The sequence below is a fragment of the Nyctibius grandis genome, chromosome 13 (genome assembly GCF_013368605.1).
Source record: "Nyctibius grandis isolate bNycGra1 chromosome 13, bNycGra1.pri, whole genome shotgun sequence".
NCBI classification, from domain to species: domain Eukaryota; kingdom Metazoa; phylum Chordata; class Aves; order Nyctibiiformes; family Nyctibiidae; genus Nyctibius; species Nyctibius grandis.
Genome location: NC_090670.1, coordinates 6,494,219 through 6,506,624, shown reverse-complemented (window position 1 = coordinate 6,506,624; position 12,406 = coordinate 6,494,219). Strand labels below are relative to the sequence as shown.

General features: G+C 53.4%; 1 protein-coding gene across 1 annotated transcript in view; it reads left to right on the top strand.

The window, feature by feature from the left end:
- PCDH19 (protocadherin 19) overlaps positions 1-6,711 on the top strand; it is a 59,149-nt gene extending 52,438 nt beyond the window's left edge. Inside the window, exon 5 of the mRNA XM_068412106.1 lies at positions 3,152-6,711. Coding sequence (XP_068268207.1) covers positions 3,152-3,741 — 590 coding nt within the window. The 3' untranslated portion in view covers positions 3,742-6,711. The remainder of the gene's footprint in view (positions 1-3,151) is intronic.
- Positions 6,712-12,406: the final 5,695 nt, after the last annotated feature.

Below are 12,406 nucleotides of genomic sequence, written 5' to 3'. Positions count from 1 at the left end.
GACTTTGCTCCCTGCGTTAAGAACATTTTTTAGTGCAGACAGTAACAGTCGTATTGACTGGGGCAGGTCTAGGGCTGTAAAAGAATTTCCTCTTGTCCTATTTCCAATTGTAAAAGTGGTAAAAAACCAAGACAGAGCAGTGCAATAAAGAGCCTGTGAATGTGAATGACCGTCCCGGGTGCTGTTATGGCGGGTGAGTCAGACCTGGCTGCAAAGGGCTGTGCCAGGAGCCGTGCCCGGCGGCTCCATGCCTGCCTCTGCGTCGGGGCAGCGGCTGCTCCTGCACGGGAGGAGAATGTGAGGGCAGCCCTGGGACCAGCGCGCTGGAGGGGCCCAGCGCCCTCCGAGCTTGCCTTTGGACCTGGGATAGCGGAGGAGTGTTGGGCTGTTCGTGTCTATCAATAGACACAATGCTTGTGGCGTAAAAATAGTATTTTATGTCAACTACAAGGTTAAGACAGTGATGGGTGGGTAGCTGAAGATTCTCATTCTGCCATGGACAGGCGTCTGCTGCTCAGAGCCCTGTGCTGGTCCCTGGGTCTGCTGCCAGGTCAGGGCTGGCCTGGGCAGCCCAGACATGTGTTGTCCCCAAGAGCAGGATGGTTTATGGCTGCGGGACATGGTCTCTGTAGACCAAAGCTGAGATATGATGGGTACAGGAGCAGGGAAACAGAATGTGCCGTGGAGCTACCTATTGTCTCCAGGCCTGTGGATGGCTGGTGACTCCTGCCCCTCTGCCCGTCAGCCTGGCATCTTTCGTACTTGTTACATTCCCTCCATAAAATAAAAGATTGAAACGGTATAATTTAATGTAATGCTTTTCATCTCTTCTCCTGCCTGCATTTCAGCCGCCACTGGCGCGACTTGCAGACAAGCATCTTGGTGTCCAAAGCGATCATCTCCCCAGCAGATCGGCACCGCGCCAGCGGTCTTCAGTAAAACCGCTCTTAAAGCGCGGGTCCCTTTCTAGGGTTTGAGGAATATCCGCTTGCAGTACCGTAACTGGTGAAGTCCTCAATTTGATTTTAAATGTAAAACGTGCCAGCTTGGAATAAATGGGTCAAAGCAAGACAAACCTGCCTGTGCTCCGTCCGGATCAGGTTTGCCTTGGCTGCGGTGGTCCCGTGGATGTGGGGCTGAGCCGTGGTGCTGGGTGGGGAAGGTGAGGAGCAGCAGCTCCCCCCGCGCTGGACCCGCCAGCCCAGCGCGTGCCCAGAGCCGGCCCTTCATGTTCGCGGAGAGGCTGAAGTGATGTGTGCTCCAGCAACGCGCCCAAGGTCACACAGCACAATAAATCAGCATCTCATCGGGGATGAGAGCCCAAGATATTTCTGTAGCCCCTCTAGCCATCACCAAGTCCTCTGCTATCACAGCCAGACTGCACAACTTTGTACGCCTGTAGCACCCTTTTGAAGTTAAGCTGTGGATAAATAGGCAGACAGCAACACTTTCCGGGCAATTTTTCTTTTTTTTTTTTATTTTGCTCAAGTACTTGAAAGTAACAGAATCAAAGTATAAGCACATGGGCTTTTAGATCTCGGTGCAGGTTGTTCTGCATGTACGGCTCAGAGCATCCTTCTCTCCAACTGCTGTAAAGGTGGCTGCCGAAACCCAGACCTCCTACACAGCCACCCGGCACCGCGCTCTGCACCACCGGGTAGCTGCTCTGATGTGGAGAAAAAGCTAATGTTTTACCCATAGATTTTTCAATTAATTGGATTCTTCACCTTTTAAAAAAAAAAAAAAAAATCCTTTTTTTCTTTCCGAGGTCTGCCTTTTACTCGTTTATTCTCTGGAAGTGTTAAGCTGCTCATGTTTTGGTGCATTGTGTGATGTGCTGAGAATTTTTATCAGCCGCCCTAGTGCTCGAATGTGGTGGAAATACCAATGTGGCTGAGGAGCGGAGGTTATGCACACAGATGTACAAAGCATCAAAATGAACGGTTTGCAGCCGGATGGGAAGCAAACCCAGGCTGAGTCTGAACCTCCGCAGGCTTTGATCCATCAAACCGGCCCCGGCCGAGCACGGTCTTGCATGGGTAATGGCATTAGTGCTTTAGTGCTGCTCTGCGTGTATGTAGGTTACAATAGGAAGGAGCTACATCTTTGCGTAGGGAAAGGTCGTGCTTTACGAGGGCTAGCTGCAATTACAAGTTCTTATCAAATGAAGGTAAAGTCGTAAGATGAGACTGAAAAGCAGCCGGGAACCTGCGGCGTTCAGTGGGAGCCACGGTCGGATGCTCAGCAAAGGCTGGGGACGCCGAGACTCCTGGATGTGCTTTCCAGCTTTGCACTTGGCTGAGCCCGGCTGCTTCCCTGGGCCCCGCTTTGTTCGTCCGTGACGTGGGGGTGAAGCCCTGCAGTCCCTTGGGGTCGGCCAGCAGCACAGGGATGCGTGTGAGCACCAAGCACAAGGGTTTGCCCCCTCGTGGGAGCGTTCAGACCCGGGTGGGGAAGGTCCTCAGAAAGTGTTAAACCACCACTCCGTATTTCAGCCCTGTAGAGGGGTGTCGGACAGCCCCGAGTTGAGAGAAGGGATCTTTATTGCTTTCGTATGAATAAAGTGCCGGGAATGACACATTTAATCTTCAGTGGAGTGGGCAGTCCTGGACATTTATAAAGGCTCTGTTGTGTGGAAGGTCAGTGGGGATTAAGCAAAAAGTTAAAATACAGATATATACCAAAAATAAAAAGAAACCCCCTCCTCCTTCTGCTCCCTTCCCCCCTCTGCAAAAAGTCAAGCTTAAATGTCACGTCAAACCAAGCTTAAAACATGGTGGCTTTTAGCGCTGGTTACTAAACCCTGACAGTGCCGGAGCGGCTCTCACGTGGGACAGACCCGCTGCGACCTCGCAGCCGTAACTCCTGTCCCCGGGTTGCGGGTCTGGCGGTGGCAGGTGACACACGACCTGTTGGAAATGGAGCTCCAGGGTTTAGAGCGGCAGAGAAAGGGCAGTAAAAAAAAAACAACCCTCTTCTGAGCCTTGCCTTCAAAATGATTGCTGTTTGGGGTCAAGTAATTTGGGCTCGGGTAAGCGCTGCTCAGGTGGGAGTGATGGGCAGCGCCTGGCACCCCAGGCAGGCTGGGGGGCTGGCGGGCACCCCCGGCGGGGCTCCCCCCTTCACCGGCCCTTGTGTTTTCTCCACGCAGATCAGAGCGAAGGATTTCATTGCAGGGAGGAGTGCCGCATCCTGGGCCACTCGGACAGGTGCTGGATGCCCCGCGGCGCCGTCCCCAGCCGCGCCAAGTCCCCCGAGCACGGGAGGAACGTCATCGCCCTCTCCATCGAGGCGACGGCGGTGGACGCGGAGCCTTACGCAGACTGCAGCACAAAAAGGACCTTCGCCACCTTCGGCAAGGAGGGTGGTGAGCCCCTCGCCGACGAGCGGCTCGCCAACCCCAAAGGCAAAAGAACGGTGGACCCGGCTGCCTGCAGCCCCAAGGTGAGCGGCGCCGTCCGAGAGGCAGGCAACGGCTGCGAGGCCGTCAGCCCCGTCACCTCGCCCCTCCACTTGAAGAGCCCTTTGTCTGGCAAGCCGGCAGCACCGTACGGCGCCGGGCACTGCACCGGCACCCGGGAACGGGAGCCCTTTGGGAACAGTGGCCCTTCCCGGCCGACGGAGGCAGAGCCCCGCGGGGCGGACAGCGAGAGCGGCGGGCAGGAGGGCAACCCGCTGCTGCAGGAGCGCCGGGAAAAGGACTCGCCCGGCGCCCGGAGACTGAAAGACATCGTCCTCTGAGCGGCACGCGGCGAGAGGAGGAGGAGGATGGAGGATGAGGGACCGCACGACTCCCAGCGCAGATTGTTTTTATCGCTTACCAATGGTTCACAGATCGCTGTATTTAAAAGCTTTCCCTAAATGTATTGTTTATAACTGAAGCTATCGTTAATGTGACAATCCCACTTGTCTCAGCAGGCGGCAGGGGTGTGCAGCCGGGGCGAAGGAGCTGGTGTTTTGCTTTTGCCGGGAGGTGATGGGTGGCAGGGGACAGAGGCGAGACACCCTGGTCCTCAGGAGCACTCGGTATCCCCTCCTCGGAGTTTATATATTTTTTATATCTCAAAGATAAATTTCCATTCCTGGAAAGAACTGATTGGCAAATTCTTTATTCGGACATCTTTAGCAGTCACCCCGGCGGTTTTGTAGTCTAGACAAAATAGCAGCCGTTTCTTGTGTATGACTGTTCCAAGTGACAGTTGGGTGAGTTTTAATATTCGCCCCACACGAGGTTGTTTGTATTTTAAGATGTTGCTATTTTGCTATGGACACCCCTGCATTTATGAATCCTTTTGCTGTCACACGCTTATCTGTACTATTATTGTATTTGATATTGCAAATTACTGTATGTCTAGTGATGGCAAAAGGCTTTCAAGCTTAAAAAAAAACAAATCACAATCATCTTACTTAAACTTTGGGGAACCTGCAGTTTTCAGACCCGGTGGAACAAGCGCTTCTTGCAGCCCCCACCACGGCCCGCAGCCTCCCTCGGCTCCCGCAGGGCAGTGACAGGGCAGTACGGGAAGACGTTTTGGGGAAAATTCTGCCTGGATTGCAATTGTCGGATGCACTGTGCTGAACTTTTTCCCTTCTCCGTTTCTTTTGCATCATTTCAAGGCAATGCATGGAAAGTTTTTCCAGAAGTTGGTTGTCTTGTTTTTTTTCCAGTTCCCAGATTTAGATATCCCCCGTCTCCCATCATTTCCAAGTCAAAGCGACAGATTTATTTAAGAGATCTAAATTACCTTCTCAATTAGACACACACTTCCAAGTCAGCATCTCCCAATCGTGATTACGCCAAGTACGTGTGTGTATGTGTCATCATGGCATGGATATTAGACTGTTCTGATTTCTTTCTACCCCTGCATCATAAATAAGTATGGAATGAGCAATAGTGATGTTAATTTAGGGGCAGACAGGTGATATGTAACAACGCTACTAATTCAATTAATGTGCCTTCTTAATGGAGAAAAAATTAAAGCAATTCATTATTTTTTCTCATAATTAAGGACTTTTTTGTGTGGGTACAAATTTACTCATATAAAATTGATTTAAAAATTGAGCTACTTTAATAGCCATTTTGTAGAAGGGAGAGAGGGAAGGGGTTTCACAGCTCTCTGCTCTCTTGCCACGATAATTCCTCAGTGAGGTATGAGTAAGGTAGGAGGATTTCAGTTAGCATATCATTATTATATTATTATTAACCCTTCACTGGACAGATTTTCCTACCCTAAATAATGTTTCCTAGAATTTAAAATTGATTATGGAAGGGAAAATATATAGCTCTTGCCAATGTTTGCTGTACCAGCAAGTTGAAATTAGTGGTTTCTAGAGAAATAGTCTTTCTAGGTCTACATATCATGATAAAACATTTGTTACTTTGATTTATTTAAATTAAAAACGTCAACAAGAAAACAAGCTCCAGTCATTATTATCCTCAAAATAAAATTAAGCTCCAGCCATTTGTTTCTTCAGGGCAAAATGATCCTGCCTGAAGCCGTAGCTGGTCCGAGACAGGTCCGCAGTCAGTCTGTTCCCCCTGCCACTTGCTAGGGCCAGAAATTGGGAAAGAACCGACAAAAAAAGGTCATCTACTGACATTTGTGACGTTTCCCTCGCTGGTGTTGATGACTACCTCATTCAGCTCCCATCCCACGCGTTAACGTGATGTCCTGCATCCCTCCAGAAGGCGAACCGGGGATTTTCCCCCTCTCTTCTGGAGCTTGAGCCCATTTTTTCAGGGATATGTTGTTTCTGTTCCAGCGGTGTTTTCTGCCTGCCTACTGTTACTGCTGTCATTTATTTCTAAGGTTTTTTCCCCCAAATGTGTGTATTATTGTAACACAAGCAAAGAAGAAAGGGGCTGGCTTGGGGCTGTTGGAGTAACTGGATTTTCTGTAACTGTTAGGCTGGGTTTATTCTGATGTTACCTGTTTTTGTCAGCTCTGGGGGGCTTTTGCAGGGAAGCTTTTTGTATGTGTTTGCTGAGCAACAGAGCCTGTGATGCTGCATCTGTCAGATCCTCTTTGCAGGGCAATGGCCCCACGTCGCCCCATCGTCCGCTCCCCTCCTCCAACAGGATGGGACCCGGCTCCCCTTATTGCCCATCACAGGGATGGGGAGCGTGGGTGTCCCCCCACCGTGCCCTGGGCACCCCATCATCATCCTCAACTGCCCGGAAAGCGCTGGCTGTTAATTTCTGCTGAGCCTTGCCCTCTGCCTGCAGAGCTGCCACCACCAGCCCAGCGTTTTGGATGAAAAATAGATGCTTATGAAAAGGAAGAAAGAAAAAAACCAACCAAAAAAAATAGAAACATTTCTCTAATTTACCCAGAGGAAACGTTCCTTGCCACTCTGAATAAAAGCACAGCTGAGAAGGAATGTGAAATAATTCTGTATTAAAAGGGAGCATTAAAGAGGTCAGTAAACCCTTATGCCTCCAAGAAAATCGTTTAAACACCAGTTTTCTGGGCTGACCCGGGCTGCAGCTGGGGATGCTGCGCAAGGGGCCCTTCCCTGGCACGTCCTCGCTGCGCGGGGCCGAGGGGAGAGCCGGAGAGCGGCCCTGGCTCGTCCCTCTCCTGAATATTTTGCTCCTCCTGTCACTGTCCCTCTGTGTCACTCGAGATGAGTTCAGGGCTCCTGGGCAAATCGCAGCCTGTCTTGGTTTTTTCCTAGTTGCATCAGAACTGGCCATGCAAAAACGTTCAAGGCTGCAGGGCAGGTGGGGGTTTTTTTTGGGGGGGAAGGGGGGCTTCCAGATGTAATTATTGTGCTCTTTAATAACTTGTCCTCAGGTTTGGTTTAGGAAAAATTGCTGGGATCTGTTGGTTTCCTCCAGGCAAGCTTGCTCTGCTCCCCTGTTTATCCCCTGTTTATCCAGGGAGCAGCAGCCACCTCTGATTCTCCCCTGAGCACGATGAGGATCCCACCTGGGAACCCACCTTGTGCTGGCCCAGGGAGCCTTCCCTGCTCCCTGGGGAGCCCCTGGCCTTTCCCACCCTCGAGAGGGGACTGAGGGGGACAACTGATGGCTGGAAACATACCCCCCGAGCACCGTCCTGCCGAGGCTGTTGCCGTTCCCCGTTTGTTGTGAAGCTGGAGGTGGCCTGTGGATCGCACGTTGTGCAGAAGTGAATTCCTTTTTTTTTTTTTCCAAATAGGAAACAAGTTGCTTTTGTAAAGAACTCACTGTCTGATGAATATGTTGGAATTATTCGGGGGGGTGGGGGGGGGGAGAAAAAATCTAATTATGAATGGAAACACATTTGTCTGTCATTGGGCAAAATTGATGATGGTGTTGCTCCAGCTGCTTTCGCAGCTATGGGTGATCTCTGATCCAACCCCTGGGTTGGGGTTCCCGTCGGGGAGAAGCCCAGCCGACCCCGCTGCAAGCCCTGCTGAGACGGATCCTTGATCGCCATCAGCTGATGTTCAGCTGATCTAAGCTGGGATGTAACCTTCAAACACACCCAATGCAAACTGGTTTTCAGCTGCACGTGCCTCCTCGCAGCCTTGGCAGCAGGTACGAGCTGGGGGGTTTCGCACCGTGGCACCGGCCCCTCCCCGACGTGGGAAGAGCCGGCAGCACCGGCACCGTCGCCGCTCGCCTGCCGGCAGCAGGCAGGGCTGTCGCGGGACTGAGTGCGGTACGTCTCGTCATGGTGTCTCCGTTGCCGAGTATATGAAGAATAAATTGTTGTATATGCTGATATGTATGTTATGTACATTTTCACAGTGATTGAATCATTGTAAACAACAAAATGGAAAAAGGAAAAAAAAAAAGAATCACCGTTCTGTCTATTTTATGAAGATGATAAAGCAGCTTTATTAAATTATTACGATTCTGTTTCAAAATGGTGTACCTGCCACATCGGGGTTTTTTCATCTGATGAGAACTTTGTTTTCCACCTAAATGTGATTTTTTTCTTTTCTCTGCTTTGAGCATCTAATGCATTTTAGTATTAAAGCAATTATTGAATAAAATGGAAAGTAAGTGTTTGGTTAAATACGCCTAAGTGGGTTTGCTTTGACAGACGCCAGGTGCTGGTCCTGCAGCAGCCAGCACACGGCTGGGCGCCCGCGGGGTCCCCTGCGTGCCACCCCAGCGCTTTCCCCATCCCCTTCTCCCATAGCTGATCCACTTTGGCACCCGAGAGGCTGCAAAGCCCAGGCAGAGCTTTCCCAGCCCTGAGGAGGGGTCATCACTGTCCCCATGGGTGACCCACTGGGGCGGGGAGGCTCTGAGCCCCGTCATGGCTCTGGCCGTGGCAGAGTCACTCTCCTTGCCCCCACAAAACTGGGCACGGTGTCGGTCCTCTGCACCGCAACCCACTCACCTTTGGGGGAAATACAGTTCCAAGAGGGGTAAGCCGGGTAGGAAACACCAACACTCACTTCTCCACTGAGGCAAGGTAGAGAAGAAAAGGCTTATTTTCCCCAGGTTTTCAGGAGGGCACTTTGGAGGCTCTGAGGAGATGGTGAGGAGCATCCACTGCCTCTGAATGAATGGTCTATTCATGGACCGCTCTCGTGCACGGAGCATCGGAGCGCTTTGTGGCTACCAGGGGTAGATGCCCTCCTCTAACGGCCTCTGCTCATTCAGTGGCTCAGCCAGGATAACACCAAGGTGGAACTGTAACGAGAGCAGCAACACGGGAAGCTCCTTCCCTGGGGCAGGAAGATGCTTGAGCTGCACACCCGAGCATCACCCTGCATGGCTCAGGCACATGGGGAGTGGGGGGTAGACGGGGTTAACAACGCCTGGATGGGCCCCCACTGCTGCAACCCCATGGGAAGGGCTCCAGAGATGCAGTGGGGTCTGGCCGACTGCCCCGGGGTCAGCCCCAGCACAGGTGTGTGTCAGCACTGGGTCCTGGGGCAAGGGTTTGCAGCCAGCCCTGATTGCACCCTCATTAGTGAGTCGTTTGGCAGGTGGGTACAAGGAAATAAAGCCAGGCTGTGGAGGGACAGCTGGTGGTTGGTTGGGGGGGGGTTTTAGTTCTTCCTCTGCCTGGTCTGGTTTGCAGCCTGTTTTGGGAACCAGTGGTGCTGCTGCAGATCGATGCCTGTGCCCAAGGAGCAGTGAGCTGTGTTGCAGCATCCCTGAGCCATGTTCCCTGCGTGCACCGGGGACCCAGCGCCGGAGCCACGCCAGCACCATGGGCTCATCTCCCAGGTAGGGACTGGCTCTGTTTGGGGGGAATGGCCTTCAACAGCAGCAGTGCGAGGCGGAGGAAGGAGGGCAGCAGCTGTGGGGCTGCCCGGGCTGCAGCGGGGCTCACCAGGGGCTGGCAGTGGGGCAATGCAGAGCCCCAGCCCCGGGCCAGGCACAGCTGACTGCAGGCTGAGAGCTGAAACGGGGCTGACGCGTCCCCGGAGGGAGGGCTCCCCTCGGAGCATCCCCAGCCAGCTCTTACCCAGAACCTGCCAGGACCCTGTGGGCGCTGGGTTTGCTTCTGATCTACCAAACCCCCTCCAATGCCCGTCAGCTTGCTGTGGGGGCTGCGGGCTCCTGCTCGCAGCGAGCTGGGGGCTCAGAGATGTCAGCTTGGTGACACGTCCCCGCCGTGTTCCCCGGCCAGCTGTCGTGTGCTCTGTCCCCACCGGCGCACCCCAAAGAGCTGCAGCCTCCCCTCTGCTGAGGCAGCAGCAGCGGCGGCGTTGAAGTTTGCAGAAATATCTGTGCCAGGAAGGGCCGAGGCGGGCAGGAGGGTGATTGAGAGTCTGCTGCAGATAAAAAAGGGGTTCTTCGTGCAAGTGTGCCTGTCTGGGAAGGCTGCTGGCCCGTGGAAGTGTGCTCAATGTCACTGCCCAGACGGCTTCCCTGCTCCGAGGGCCCGATCCTGGGCTGGCACGGGGCCTGGCCAGGCCCCCGGGGCTGAGCTGGCCTTGTCCGGGCAGGTCTCAGCCTGACACTGCTGGGCTGGAGGCTTCGGTCTGTGCTGTGCACGGCTGGTAAACAGGGGCAGTCGGTGCTGAGCTGGGTGCTGTGGGTGGGCTGGGCTGCCCAGGGAGCTGCTGGTGCCTGAGGCAGTCTGGGGGAGTCCCAGCCTGCAGTCCCCTGAGCTCCCCAGCATCCTCAGGAGAGGCTCCCTGGGGCTGGGCCAGTGTCTGGCTGTCCCGTGGGGGAGAGCTTCTGGGGGTGCTGTGTGGCACCCCAATAAGCGCGGAGCCCCCCTCCCCGTGGCACCCTGAGGCGTGGAGCCCCCCGCCCGCCCGTGCCCCTGGCTGTGGTGAGGGCCTTGGCCACGAGGACTGGCTCGGTGACGCTGGAGAGAGCATCAATTAGCAAAGCAAGCAGCCAGCCCTCACCGGGCAAGGTTCAGAGCTGGTTCATAGACACAGATCTCATTTCTGTTTCTTCTGGACATTATTTTATATTATATTTGATGTTAAATGGGAATATCTAAATAGAGGCAAATTAGATTAACAAGCAATGAATTATCATACACTTTAACTGTTAAGCCCACAAAGACAAGAACAAATAAATTGGAGGGATCAAAGGCCTGAAAGCACAGAGCAAAAATATATATAATATATTTCTGTTTGAAGCAGGGCTATGCAAACACAGAGTACTGTGGGCAGGGCAGGGGGGAGTGAAGGTCCCTGTCCTGCATTTCTGTTGGTGCTGGGTCTGGGCTCTGCTCCCATGTCATGGTGCTGGTGGGGAAAGGCACAGACCTGCTCCCTGCCATGTCGCTGCCTGCAGCCGCTCGCCTTGGGCAGAAACCAGCGTCCGACCTCACCGGCAGCCCCAGCGGGCCTTCCACTTGTTTAACTTGCATCTGTTTTTTGTTTTGTGTTGTTGTCCTTTTCTTTTGAATGTGATGTAACCGAGCGTCCCCAAAGAGCCATCAGTGAACAAACACAGGCAGGTGTACAATTATAGAGTCACCTCCGCTGCCGTGCTCAGCCCCGCACGGCTCCCTCCTCTGCTCCCTGCCCGCGGTGATGGGCTGCGGCAGGAAGGGTGGCTCTTCGGGGACAAACCCGGGGCTTTAGGGTAGATGTCACGCCGTTGACGGGGGTGTCTGGGCAGCTTCTGTGGGGATGTGGTTGGTAGCCGCTGTGCTGCAGTGTGATCAGTCATTGCAACCCGGTGTTTAAAAAATCCCCAACAAAACACCACTGTAGCACCGCTGTAGCAAACCCTGCCGTGGCACTTTCCATTAATACAGATAAAAAATTGAGACACGTGGCAAACAATATTAACCCCATCACTGATCAAGCTTAAAAGCTTTTCCCAAGAAAAATTGTCTCTGAGTTGCAGTTAAATAATGGGCAGGGGGTTCACTGCCTGCACGAGCCTCTGCCACGGGTCCTGTGCTGCTTGCAGGGGCTGGGAAGGTGGAGGGGACGGCAGCAGAGGGTCAAAGACATGCACGAGGTTGATCCCTTGCAAAGCTTTAGGACAGAAGAAACTCGTAGTTGTCCCAGTGCTTTGAGGGGGTGGCACAGGAGCAGAGCAGCAGGCTTGGCGGGGGCAAGTCTGTGCTGCTTGAGGGTGATAAATCGTATTCTAAGGCCAAAATTAAAAGGAATTATGATAATAAAACCTCTGAGAGAGAGGCTCAGGGCAAGGGTTTCCAGCTTCCCGGACAGGAGGGGTGGGGGCTGCCCGGTGGGAGCCTGCATCCACCCAGCGTGGAGGCAGCTGGGGCAAGAGGCTCCTGGCACCCTTGGGGCAGGGGGCTGTGGCGTGGCCCTGCTCCCCTGCTGCTGCAGACCTGGCTTCCCCCTTCCGGCCCCAAATCTCTGCCTTCCCCACCCCACCCTTGCTCCCCTGCCCATGCAGATGGATGCTGTATCACCAGCGTATTTCGGCATCTCCCATCCCTCCTGCTGGGCTTTGCAGACCTCTGCCCCGAGCAGGCTGGACCCGTTCAGCCACTGCAGTGTTGAGGCAGCTTCATGGGGCAGGAGTCACCCGGGAAGGGCCGGGTGGAGGAACTGGGCAGGGGGCTCCAGGGATGGGGGGCCCAGCAGCTCCATCCCAGCCCTGCTGTGAGAAACCCTCCCACTCCCTCGGTGCCCATGCAGAGAGCAGACAGAGGCGGGGTTGTTTTGACTGGAAAAAGAAAAATGAGCAAACAACATGCTCCAGGTTCCTTTCTTTTATTTTTTTTTTAACTTTCCTGATAAGGAAAGAACCTTTTTTTAACTCTTCTTTCTGCCTCTGCTGTACACCGACTCAAAGGCTGTTCTTTATCTATTTGGTTCTCTGTAAAATTGATCTTATTCTCTTTGGAGGAGTTAGGTTTAAATCACAGGATGAAATCCTGGCCCCAGTGAATCAATATCAAATCTCCTATCAGCCTCAGCCTGGGGTGGAGATTTTGGCCATGGGGCTTCAGTTCCCCTGTTCCCAGCAGGAAATATCTGTTGATGGGGGACATTTTCATCC